This window comes from Mauremys reevesii, linkage group 2 (genome assembly GCF_016161935.1).
Source record: "Mauremys reevesii isolate NIE-2019 linkage group 2, ASM1616193v1, whole genome shotgun sequence".
In the NCBI taxonomy this organism is placed as follows: domain Eukaryota; kingdom Metazoa; phylum Chordata; order Testudines; family Geoemydidae; genus Mauremys; species Mauremys reevesii.
Genome location: NC_052624.1, coordinates 78,459,970 through 78,472,774, shown reverse-complemented (window position 1 = coordinate 78,472,774; position 12,805 = coordinate 78,459,970). Strand labels below are relative to the sequence as shown.

General features: G+C 38.2%; 1 protein-coding gene across 3 annotated transcripts in view; it reads right to left on the bottom strand.

The window, feature by feature from the left end:
* Window positions 1-12,805, bottom strand: part of ATP2C1 (ATPase secretory pathway Ca2+ transporting 1) — a 117,659-nt gene that overhangs the window by 34,568 nt on the left and 70,286 nt on the right. For all 3 annotated transcript variants that reach the window (XM_039523302.1, XM_039523304.1, XM_039523303.1), the window contains 4 exons: window positions 12,663-12,771; window positions 5,614-5,769; window positions 3,358-3,426; window positions 605-680 (listed from right to left, as the gene is read on the bottom strand). In XM_039523302.1, coding sequence (XP_039379236.1) covers window positions 605-680; window positions 3,358-3,426; window positions 5,614-5,769; window positions 12,663-12,771 — 410 coding nt within the window. The remainder of the gene's footprint in view (window positions 1-604; window positions 681-3,357; window positions 3,427-5,613; window positions 5,770-12,662; window positions 12,772-12,805) is intronic.

Genomic DNA, 12,805 nt, shown 5'->3' with positions numbered 1-12,805 from the left:
CAGCATCGAAAGTGAAATAAAATTTCTGTCAGCTAAACCACTGAACAGCATTGGCACTGAGACTCAGAACTAAAAAAGTAGGCACAAATGGCTATATAAAAGGAAAGGAGGATTTAGAGTAGAAAAATATCAGAAAAATAAGACAGTGGGGGAAGAGATCTGTAGCAGCCAGAAGGACATAGGCAACAAAGATCTACAAGTATGAAAGCAACATTGGCTTAGCGGTTTTCAATCAATTGCTATTCCATACCAATTAGCACAGGCCAATAAAACGACAAGCAAGCAGAAAAGTCAAGTGTTTTTAAATCCCAAAATTTTCCAAGACCAACATTTTTTTCATTTACAGCTATGTAAGGGTGGGAAATAGCTCAGTGGTTTGAGCACTGGCCTGCTAAACCCAGGGTTGTGAGGTCAATCCTTGAGGGGGCCATTTAGGGATCTGGGGCAAAAATCTGTCAGGGATGGTACTTGGTCCTGCTAGTGAAGGCAGGGGACTGGACTTGACCTTTCAAGGTCCCTTCCAGTCCTATGAGATAGGTATAAATGTCTAGCAGGAATGAATTATGAATGTTCCTAAAAAGCACAGATACAGATATGTTCTTACCTATTATACCAAAGGAATATAAGGAAAGCTGTTTTCCTAAAAGGTCCATGCTCTTCTGCAGAGGTGTCTTTGGAGCCTTGATGAAATGTGAGAGTTCAAGGTGACAATTTGTATTGTAGCATTGCTTACATTTTTGTTAAACAATAATTATGACATTAAGTTTCTAAAATGTAACAGTGTAATGGGTACTCTGTTAAAGTTGACACCACCAAAATGTAGAATTATCAACCACATTTAGGTTGTAGAAATATCCATGCACTATGCATTATCTAGTGCTCTGTTCCACTCTTGTGAGAAGTAGAAATCAAGCCTCAATGAATAATTCGTTAGAGTGAAGAAGATAATTCTTTAGCAGCTTCCTACTGCTTTGGATGTACCAAGTTTATCTTGAGTATTTACAAGTAGGCAAAGTGGATTTGAAGCCCTGTAGTTCTTGAAAACAGATAGACAACCCCCTGGCTCCAGGTAACAGAGGGACAAGTGAGACTTTTTCCAAGGTCTAAACAAGTATCAGTCATGAAAGGCCACCATATATCTCAGGGGATTTGCTGGTCATCTGGAGGAGATTCAGAACTGGTCATTCCATAGAAAGATACATAACACCTAATGCCAAAAAACAGACAACTGGGAGCTCAGGGACGCAATCATGTCTAGCCCAGAAAGTAGGATACGTGTTCCGACTTCCTAATATTCAAGATATAATTGAGAACACTGCAGTGTCAACTGACATTTAGGAAATGTTTTGTTATCAGGAAGAGAAGAGAGAAACCTCAGGTCTCTGCTGAGAGCAAACAGGGAATTGCCTTAACTATCACATTATTTTGGTGCAGCACCAAATAAGGCTCCCTATTGTAGACCCTCCCAATTCTCCCATATCTGACTGAATATAAAGCAATAGAGAGACTGCATGAGGACAAATACTTCTGAGGATTTAAAAAAAAAAAAAAAAGAGGGCCCATAAATGCATTACGGACTAACTTAAGAACCCTTGTATCTCATTCTCGAGTACCATTTGCTCAGTAGTCATAATAAATTCTCTCAAAATAGTTCATTTTTCCCCTAACAGACTTCACCGTTTCATTAACTGAAAACCATTACAACTGATGTCTTAACTAAATTGTCATAAAAGACAGACAATACAGCATGGAACACCTTCTGAAGTTAACTTTGTAGAGTTTCCATACAAACTAAACATGAAAAAGCACTAGGGTCACTTCAATTACACGAGTGAAACCCAATAGTTTTAATTGCTTAAAATAATGGACAGCAACAATATTGTACAACAGTTTAGAAAAGGAAGTGATGAATACCATAGCCAATTAAAACTGCAGAGAGAATTTAAGTAAGCAAAGTACAGAAAGTGACCAAGGTAAAATCCAACTCTTTCAAAAAGCATCATTATTTTAATTTATTACACATTTATTCACTATGGAATTTATTTCTCCTTGATATGGAGCTAGTTTGTTAAAGATGTAGTTTAGAATTTATGACTTGTTTGATATCAATTTCTTCTGTTTCACAAAACTCTTTTCCAGCACATATGCTTACTACTCATTAAAATGTTACACAAGTGCATTGAGCCAAGGTTTTTCCTCCTCCACCTACAGAACTTAGACTTTAATAATTAGTTACATTTATTTTGGTTGGAGGCAGGGGGTTAACATTTGTAATTGATTCCATATTAATTGGAATGCAAAACAAACAAACAAACAAACAAGCTAATTAATTGCAACACTACATTTAAATATATATTTAATTGTGTGATTTTAATTAAGTGGTAGGGTGTGTTCAGAGCCCGTGTATGGAGGCTTATTTTTCTAAATTGAAAGAAAAGAAGAGCTGGTGCAAAAACACCACTTACGAAATCCTCCTTTTTAAGTTTTGTGAATACAGAGGGGTGGGTGGGTGAGTCGGTGTGTGTCAATACAAGGCATTTCCTCCTCCTTAACCCTACACCAAGTGGCAAGCACACCACAAGGACAATAATGCATTAATCTGGAGAAACCTTGCGGCACTGTTGTGTTTCTGGTAGGTTGCTCAGATTTAAAGAAGACACACACTAATGTTTCTCTTTTGAAGCCCCTTGTTTTGACAAGCAGACTTTTGAAAGTAATTTTTCTCTGAAGAAAAAGTGTGTTTTAAAAGAAATTTAAAGATACATAAATTTTGTAGCAGTCAGTCTTGACAATGACTCTTTAGCTAAAAAAGATTAAATAAATTCTGACCACCGTATCTGACATGATTTTTGGTCATTTATCTGGAAAACCTTTGTTCAGCAAGTTATGAAACCATTACATGTGTTCTAAATAACAAAGTTAGTGTTCAGTTAGTCAAGTTAAATTAGTTAGGTTTTAGACACGCCAATAAAACTCCTATATGATGAGCATCAGGACAATTTAATGTAAATGGAAACAATTCCCAGCGAATGAATTTCCACATATTTTCCTAAGAACTGTTCTAGCATAGAAATGAATCTTTAACAAGTTCAGAATCTTATTTGAATAATCTTCACATTTTTACATGAATTCAGATCAGCAAGCTAATCAAAATTGAATTACTGCTTTCATGCTCTGAGTTCAGACTTGTGTAGGAGAGAAGAAAAATAAAAAAAAGAGTGACACCAATAATTAAAAAGGTTAGTTTTCAAATTTCTATGCGAAAACTAATGCAATGTAAGCTCCACTAACAAAACTTTTGGCGGAAAGAAGTATTTACATTTACAAAAAGTGCATTGTGCTTGAAGTAATACTTACTTCTTCTGCTTGCATCATTTTAAAGACCTCCCCAAACTCTGAGTTTTCTCCAGTTCCAATCACTATCCCCTACAAAATAAAATTCATTCCAACTTGAGACTTTATATCAAACTGTTAATGGTTCTTGACAATTTGTTTACAATCTATGGATCAAAAAGTGACTAGTTGGCTGTACTGAATTTTTTTTTTTTAAGCTTTATCAATGCTCTGGACAAGTCAGTTAAGCAATTTTGCAAAGCTTTTGTACACTCTGCTGAAGTATTCAGTAACTTCTCAGGCAATATCTATACAATGCCACCCATCTGCCTCAACCAATAGAAAAGTTGATAGGACCAGCAGTGATTGGGCCAGCCCCAGTAGAAAGAAGGATAGCATTCGCTAGGGATACAGGGGTGGCCCCTTCCCCTCTAGAGGCTCTACCCCAGTGGTCCCCAAACTTTTTACCTCACGCCCCTTTACACCTGTCTGCACCTCCCCTCAGCTGTAGCAGGGGGCCAGGGGCAGAGCAAGGCTGGTTGGCGCTCCCTCCCCACTCGGGGCTAGCCTGGACCCTGCCATGCCTCCTTGAACATTCCTCTGCACCCCCCTGGGGGGGGGGCGCGGTTCACAATTTGGGGACTACTGCTCTATCCATTCATTGGCCAGCAGAGGAGAAAGTCAGTTGTTCCCTCACCCTCTCCTTTCATTAATTTAAACTCTAGTCTGGGCCACGTGGAGCCTCTTTGTTCTATTCCAGCTGAGTTCAGGGTAAGCGAGCTGCCTCAAGCAGCTGCAGACTGGCCCAAGCAGGTATTGGAATTACTGACATATGGCCGTAACCTAGAGCAGCGTCACTGAACTTCGGGTATTCAAAAACAGACCAAAACAAGAAAGTGGTCTTGGTGGTGTTATGGAAATGTGTCAATGAATACCAGTGTCCCAAAGAGTAGTTAGAACTTCCCTAGCAATATATAAGCAGGAGCCAGCCCTGTTACTTGTACAAGGGTGATTGATATCTTGTCAGGAAGCTGTTTGCTGGAGTTACCTAAAAAGTGTTTGCCTACTTTTATCTCCACCTGGCTAACTTTGGTACACATTCTTTCAGGAGTGCAGCAGCAACACCACAGGTTTTTGCCTCAAAAGGTACAGGCTATCATGCACTGGAAATTGAATTGTTAAAGGTTTATGTCCACCCCAGGGGAGGGTTTATTAGGACAGGCAGTAAGTGTAACTAACCTGCTCTGTTTCCGATTCCAGGGCACATCCAAAACATAGTTGATGTTTGGATTTGCCGGCTCTCTATAGTGCAGTGGACCCACAAGAAGGTGGCTTGGTGATTTGCAGCTGAGTTTCAAGGTTAAATCTGTACACATTCAGTGGTTCAGCAGGACAGGCTCACTGTGGGAACAGCTCATGCCGTTTCTGCATTCACTAATGAACAACGAGCACCCACCTAAAGTCCTGGTTATTAACCTTGGAGAAAAATGATCTTGGGACCTGTACTGCAGTCAACTGGAGGGGTTGAATTCAAAGGGATGTTGGGTTGATCAAGCAATTGTGACCAGACATAAAAAAAAGAGTGGTCTGGTCAGAAAGTGAGTTTGACAGAGAGCTGATGAACTGACTCCTGTGGATAAGGCCCAGAAGAATGTGAACCAAGGTTACCAAGATATTCATGGAGACTGGTGGTTCAGAGGTTCAGCATAGGGACACCTGTTATAATTGGCCTGAGTTTTTCAGGGATGATGCTGGGGGAAAGACATCTGGGCTCTGGAATGTGGGGGAATGGATCAGTAGGAGTTTTGATGCCAGGCAGTTTGGGTGGGGTATGGCCAAGCTAGTTGCTGGCACCCCCAGTGGTTGGTTTCCAGTGCAGTTGAAAGGAATGGTTCCCAGAAGTAAAAATGGTTCCCTGGGATTTTGCAGATGAGCCTTGTGCTCATGAGATGGGGAGACTTGTGGTGTTCACAGGCCAATCCCCTCCTCCCCACAAACACACACTCCCCTTTTAGTACTTTTGGCCCCCCTCACGGGTCCTTGGAACCAAGTAATTGAAGTAAGCTACAAAAAAAGTTCTGCTATAGTACATCAGGTAGTTAAACATTTCTATATTAATAGCAAAAGGTCATGCATTTTAAATATTGGTCTAAGAGAAACGTAAATATTGTACAGCTATTAAGCTACATTGTCAATAGATGGATGAACTTTAAAGTAGATCTGGCAGCTTAAAAATAATTAAGACATGCAGTACATTCTTCTCTATCAATATGTTATTACCTTTGCTTTTCCACATCTAACCAGTGTTCCCATGAAAGCAATATTGCTTCTGGAGGTGAGGTCTCCATTGGAAGCAGCTGGCTGAGGAGCAGTTGATTTAGAGCAAGGAGCAGTCTCGCCTGTCAGACTAGATTCATCAATAGAAAGATCCACAGCCTTTGGGAACAAAAAACATACTGACTAAGTAAAAAGCTTCATGTCCATCTGTACTGAGTTTTTCAAAGTACTCAGAATGCTGAGACAGTTGTTAAAAAGTCTCCCTCAGATCCCCTTCTTAGAAACAAAATGTATTGCATGTGTGTTAGGAAGTTACACACATTAACTAAGCATGCTCTTATAATCAATGAAGTGAGTTGAAAACTAACTAGATGAACAAGCTGTTGTACAGGCTATATCCTCCAGTTCAATAAATGCAAAAGTCTTTGGGATCTTAGGTATTAAACCAAAGAAAAGCTTGAGAAGAGGAGAAACACAAGAAACAGATACCCTAATGGCTTGGAAAAAAACTGTAGAGGCACAGTACTGACTGTAAGTGAGGATGCAATTCACTTGCCTTTATTAAAACCACAACCAACTGGATCCCCAAACCCTAATTTCTCTATAGATCCACCCGAAGAAGGGCTGCTATTGTGATCCATTCAACCACCAACCAAAAGTACATATGCACCGATGCATCCTTTCACTCTCACCTATGACAATTCTTAGCTTCATTCTTCGGCAACTCCTAACAAGGATCCTGTTCCCTAAAGCGCTTGTTCACACTTAAATTCTTGGGAAAAAAAAAAAAAAAACCACCATTCCCCGCCAAAAGTCAAGGTGGCCTTGTTGTTCAGGAGATACATTTTCATCTATGCAATCATGTTTCTTTAATCTAGATTCCCTTAATCAGCAGAACCGCCCAGGAATGAGTCTGGCAGAAAGAGGAAGAATTAGTATTAAGAAAAATAAGACAGGTTAAGACATGGGGTAAAAAAATAAAGGTAGTGCAAAACAAAAAAATAGAAGTCTTAATATAAATATATATCACCTAGAACAGTCTTGGGGTCAAATCTCACTCCCATTAAAATCTTTCCCATTGTCTTTAAAGGGAGTTATTTTGGCCCCTTGAATGAGCCAGAAGTCAATCACAAGGGACTACTCTAGTCTTCTCCTGAATGTAATCACTCTGTAAAGGGCTGTTGATTAAATAGGGAACACCATTTATTTGTAATCTAATCAATCTACACTTTTAGCCAGCTACCTGGGGCGGGGGGGGGGGGGGGGGAGAAGGTTAAGGACAGATGGGAAGATCCATCACTAAAATACCTAATCTCTTCGAAAGGATGTCATTCAAAAAGTAAACATGGACCAACTGCATTGCACTCAAAACAATTAATGCTGTGGTAGATCACAGCAGTTCAGGTATTTCCAGATTTTTTTTAAAAAAGCAACATTTTTAATGTACTGGGTATTCTTTATCAGTGCTGGACAGCAAGATGAATATAGATCACTAGATAAAAATAATGTAGTTAACATTAAAAAGATACTATCCTTTTTAAAGTGCTTTGTGATCAGCCATATCCCTTCTATTTCCTGCTATTCTCTCAAATAGTTACCAGGGCAGTGCCCATTTTTAAAATGCTGGTGCTGAATCAAAGGAAAAGGGACACTTGTCAAAAACTGCAATTAATCTTTCAATCATAATCAATAAAATCTATGTAGAATTGAACAGCTACGGAAAGTGCTACTTTATGTGAACAGTACAGTGCCACAAATCTATCTCTGGAATTAAAAAACAAACTGTGTTGGTCTCCTTGTTCAGCTTTAAAAAAATGAGACTTTGAACCATTTAAATAATCACTCCCAAGAGATATTTTGTCTGAAGCCTAAACTGTAATATGCAGTATTTTATTTGTCAGGGTTACATTCTGATTTTGGAGAGGATTAATAGAATACATGGATAGCTCATTAGTATATAGATTAGAAAGGGTGAAGGAAGTTTTAAATTTCACTTTTAGAAAAATGAGATTTTCAGCATATGCTGGGGGAGTTAGTTCAGTAAAGATTTTTCCTTTTTTCTTATACCTCAAATGCTTTAGAGGACAAACACTGCTTAATTCTAAATTTCTGCAGCTTACTAAAACAGTCATCAACTAGAAGATTAGACTGAATATTTAGAAGTTTGTTTCAGAATATTTAAATAAAACAAAGTTTTTCAACTGTCCTATTCCTACTCCCCTCTGACTATATGCCTTAACGCTTCTAAAACCTACTCAATTCAATCACCTAAAAAATAGGCAGTTAACTAAAGCTATATTCCTTATTCAGGCTAAACTTATTGAGGTTTGTCAGGGCAAACAATTTCAGTTGAATATCTATAAATAAAAAACAATAGAACAATTATCTATATGCATGTATGTACATATATGATCAAGCAAGAAACTAGGTATTTTGTTCTAGAACCCTTCTAATATATTATAAACACTTGTGTGTCACTTCCCTACAAATAAGTTGCAAAGCAACATTCATCTAATGTGGATTCTCACTGTGGGCTTTCCATTTAATTTGGTCTTTAAATCCCAGGGCATCAAAGAAACCTCTTCAAGCATTCACACCTTTGCAGAGGTTTCTCTAATAATGCTAAGATATTATAAAATTGACTACATGTTTACATTGCATCTTCAAATCCCACACATTTTTATACTGGCCTACTTTGTTGTGCAGATGAACACTGATGTGTTGTCAAAGTGAGTTTTCCCAGGGTTTTAACAGTAAAATAACCAGTTACTATGTTTCTTAAAGAACACACACACACACACACACACACACCCATCACTGACTAAGAACAGAAGTAAAAGCATAGGCCCATATAGACCTAGGAGACTAGCTAGAAGTCTCTTCTATAAAGAGGATCTGCCAATAGTCAAGTAATAAATTAGATTAAACTTCATTCTCTGCTCATCACAAACCAACCTAAAAAAGCACAAGATAAGAAAAAGGTCTACTAAGATACAAACAATGCAATGCTTTTTATAAATGAAACAAGTCAAATCTTGTAGACAAAGGGCTAAGAATAAACTCTTATACATATGAATATTTTAGTGGAAGTCTTAAGCATCTAATAAAATAAGCCTCATTCTCAATGATATCTAAGGGAGGTCACTAAGGTCAAGCAGATTTGATCTTATCCCAAAAAGCCCTTACCTCAACATGTTTGTGTACAACCTGCAACCTCTGTTGAAAGATCATGGTAGGAATATTGGCACTCTCAAGAATATGCTTTTAAACTACTTACACTCCAAGTATTTGCAAAGTTTTTTTTTTACATTGTCATGCAACACAAATAAATGCAGTCTTGTTTCTCCAGAAATAGCCTATGAAGCTTAACAGTAAATTACTTCCATTGGTTCAAGGCAGCTAGGAAAAAAAATGACTGTCTTGATAGAGAATAAAGAATCTAACACTGAGTTTCAGACACAGAAGCTAGACAAAACAAATGACTTAAAACCAACGCAGTAAAGTGCACACTGCTGTAGTTATGTTTCCATTTTCTACGTAATGGAATATAGCGGATCAGAAGCAGTCTACAATCCCGCTAAAGAAAAATAAATATTCACAAATACTAAACAACATTTTATTACATGAGTGCATGCAAAGAAAGCAACAAACAGCAAACCACCTATGACAATGTCTGCAGGCTGTTAAAGTTATTCATTTCATTTTTAAGGAAATTGAAGAGAATCGGTTAAGTGTTTCTTCCTATTCAGCAGAAATTCAGCTAGCTTGGATTTACACACTCATTATAAAGCTGATACCAATTAAGGAGAACTCCTAAATTGGAATCCAGCCAGACACTATTTGGGATTCATCTACCCAGATCATGTAATTTACCTACCTGCTAATTATATTTGGAAGCTGTCAAACCAACATGCACTTTTTTTTTTTTTTTTAAACAAAAACGGTGCGTTTCTCACTTTATCCTACTTACAAACCTAAGTGTTTTTGGAGGACCTAGTTGTTGGGTGATCTGTACAAAGGGCAATAAATCTAATCTTTTCTACATGGTCTGCCTCTAATCATGATTCCTTTGGATATTTCAGCCCAATTTTAGACCCTAGGACATCTGACAGACCGTTAGCACACAAGAGCATGTGTCTAGAAAACAGAGGGATTCTGCACCTTGTTGCCTCCACCTTGCAACCCCAGCGGTGAAAATGGGCTGTAAGTCTCCCACAGCTCCTTGTAAACGAATACCTTTGGCACAGGCACTGCACTGAGTTTCCATAGGAGATTCTAGGCTTTTGTGGTGCTTCAGAGTAGGGATACACAGTTGAGGTGGAAAGATCCAAACCTGCACTGCACACAGCTACAGCCATTCTAGCTTGTGCTGCAGGCCACAGGTAGCACTGAGGAAGCTGCCATTACTTAGGGCAGCCCATATGGATGCCTAAATTCTCCATTTTGGTCCCTTCAGTGACCCAGAATCCCAAGAGCACAGATAACCCAAAATCACTTTTGCTCTCCCCCACCAGGTACAGCACTTCTGGACACAGCACAGAATCTGCCCCACAGTCTTTAATTACATCTTCACATTTTCTGCAGGATCTCTGCCTCATTCACAATGTAACTATTTCATTCACTGGTCAACCTGCATGAAAAATGAAGCAGGGGGGTCTCATCAGGGAAAGAAAAAAAAAATCTGTGGTAACATAACTGAAGCTCAAACTGGGACAGATACAGAAAAGGGGGCAAACTTAAGTTCACATGGTTAGCTTTATCTTTGACATTCACTGGTTTTGAGTCTTCACTTTGAAATCTTTATGCTCTTTGAAAGATTGATTGGAATTTCCTAGCCTCCCCTCACCCCCATACAGTTTTCTTATGCACACATGCTCTAGGCCAATGGAACATTGGGAAACTAGTGAAGTCATAATAAAAATCAGTACACATGGCAAATTCTTATTTTAATATCCTTTACTGTAGCCCAGTCAGGACAGATTTTCACAAAACCATTGAAGCGTCTTACCTAGGGGTTCTTGTCAAATTTCAAATTTTCCACTTCAAATTGCATAAGCACTAGAACGGTTCAAAAAAAACTTGCAAAAAACCAAAGGGCTTAACTTATCATGCACAAAATAGCCAAAATTTTGCTTTCAAAATGAAAATCAAGAGCAAAATCTCAGCCCAAAATTAGAAGTTTGACAAAGTTAGAAGCATTTGAAGAGACCCTTTAAAATGGAAATGCTTAAAGCAACTCTAACACAGGTATCACTGAATCTAACGTAAAAATTCTCAACTTTGTACAAATTCAGAAGTTTGAATCTAGTTTTCCTCTGACTTCTCTTGGTGCTTCTCCATACACAGAGACCAAAAGATAAGAAATGTAGACTTGAGCCTACAAGGCTCCCCTTTCCCATCCAACCCCTTAGCACTGCTGGAACAGGAAATACCTATAGTAGCTTATAGCCATCATGCCTTTGTACCTATGCTAAAACTGAGCATAACTACTGTACTCTGCCACATCAGGAACATAAAAGATACAGTTCAGAACTAGAATCCAAGTCAAGTGTACCGTCAGGATATAAACTAACCTGGTCAGCCATCCCACAGAAAACCTAAATTGGCCTTCAAGTTTTTAAGAAGGACATTTAGAACCCATAATCATCATCATCATCATCAAGTATGAATCGGGAGAGGACATACATACACAACCCCACAACCATGTTGGAGAGAGAGGGTTATGGTGTTACAATGGTAGATGGAGGAGAATGGCTGTCATTTGAAAACCATTGCAAAATAAGAGCATCAGTAATTATGAAGCTCAAGGTGGTAAGCACTGATCTGGCCTATTGCTACGTATGGCTGCTATGTATGGTTCAAGACAGAGGACAGAAAAGGTGCTGAGACAAGTAGCATTACTACAACATGCTGAAAATTTTATGAGTAAGACAACAAAAGCAATGCAAGTGTATAACAAAAACAAAAAACAATGTTGTCACTTCTGTGGAAAATGATGCTGCACAACAGAGCATTAGGGCAGAGACTACGGAATGCAAAAGAAGCCATGGCTTGATAGTATCAGAGGGAGCTAATGACAAATAAGACAGGAGCAATGAAAAAGTGCATTGTAGATTAATAACTATATTTGATACTAGTTTTTTTAAAAAGTCTCAAAAGGGAACTGGTTGGGACACTGCATAGAAAATCCTGCATTAACAAGCAGCAAGTGCTTCCAAGACTTTTCCAATCAATTCAACAAGAGTCCTGAAACTATTAATGTGAGAGCCCTGAAAAAGCCTAACATCACAGGTGAGACCAATATTAAGAACATAACTTTCAGCTTCAAGGGAAGTAAGGATCACAGAAAGCAAAAGAAATATATCCTACTTTTCGTTGTGTTTGGAGGATTTCATATATATATATGATCAGTGTTATTGCCAACATCTAGACACTGCTACTCATACTCATAAGTCAGATGTTCAGTAAACTAGACAATTTTATATATTACATTTCTGACGCAAAGGATATAAAATAGAATGGCACAACTACATAAGCATCTAGAATGTCTTAAATACTCAATTATGAACAAATTGGAATGTTTAAGTTATATCCAATAAGATTAATAGGAGGAAAGATTCAACAAAAATCAAAATCAACTGCAAAACAACTGCCAGATAGATGATTGATGATTCAGACTGGCAAAACAAAATGATCATTTCACAGCTTGCTGTATTTCATGTATTTAGGGAAGGTACTTAACTGACTAATAAATTTTAAAAAGTCAGTAAATTGGAGTAAAAATTGAAAGGGTCTTTAGAATCAGGTCCTCCCAATTCCCCCACAAATGTTACAGGAAAATTAATAGCCACCTATATGTATGTGTATCACACACTGCCCAAAAATCTAAATCTTGGAAGCAAAACACTAGCATTCTCTATTAACAAAGTATTATAGCCACTAGACTGTAATAATCTTTGTTCCTGTATATAAGTTTTCATTTACCTTTTCTGTCTCTCCCGCCTCCTTCCCCTTCCAAACCAATTTTAAAAGACAATTTTCTAAACACATACCTCAAACAAGCGTAGATCAGCAGGGACTTTGTCTCCCACTGACAGGCAGACTGTATCACCTGGAACTAAGTCTCTGGCAAGTGTGTGTTCCACCCTACCTTCACGTACACTGTGGAGAACACATATATAGGCAATCAAAAGTA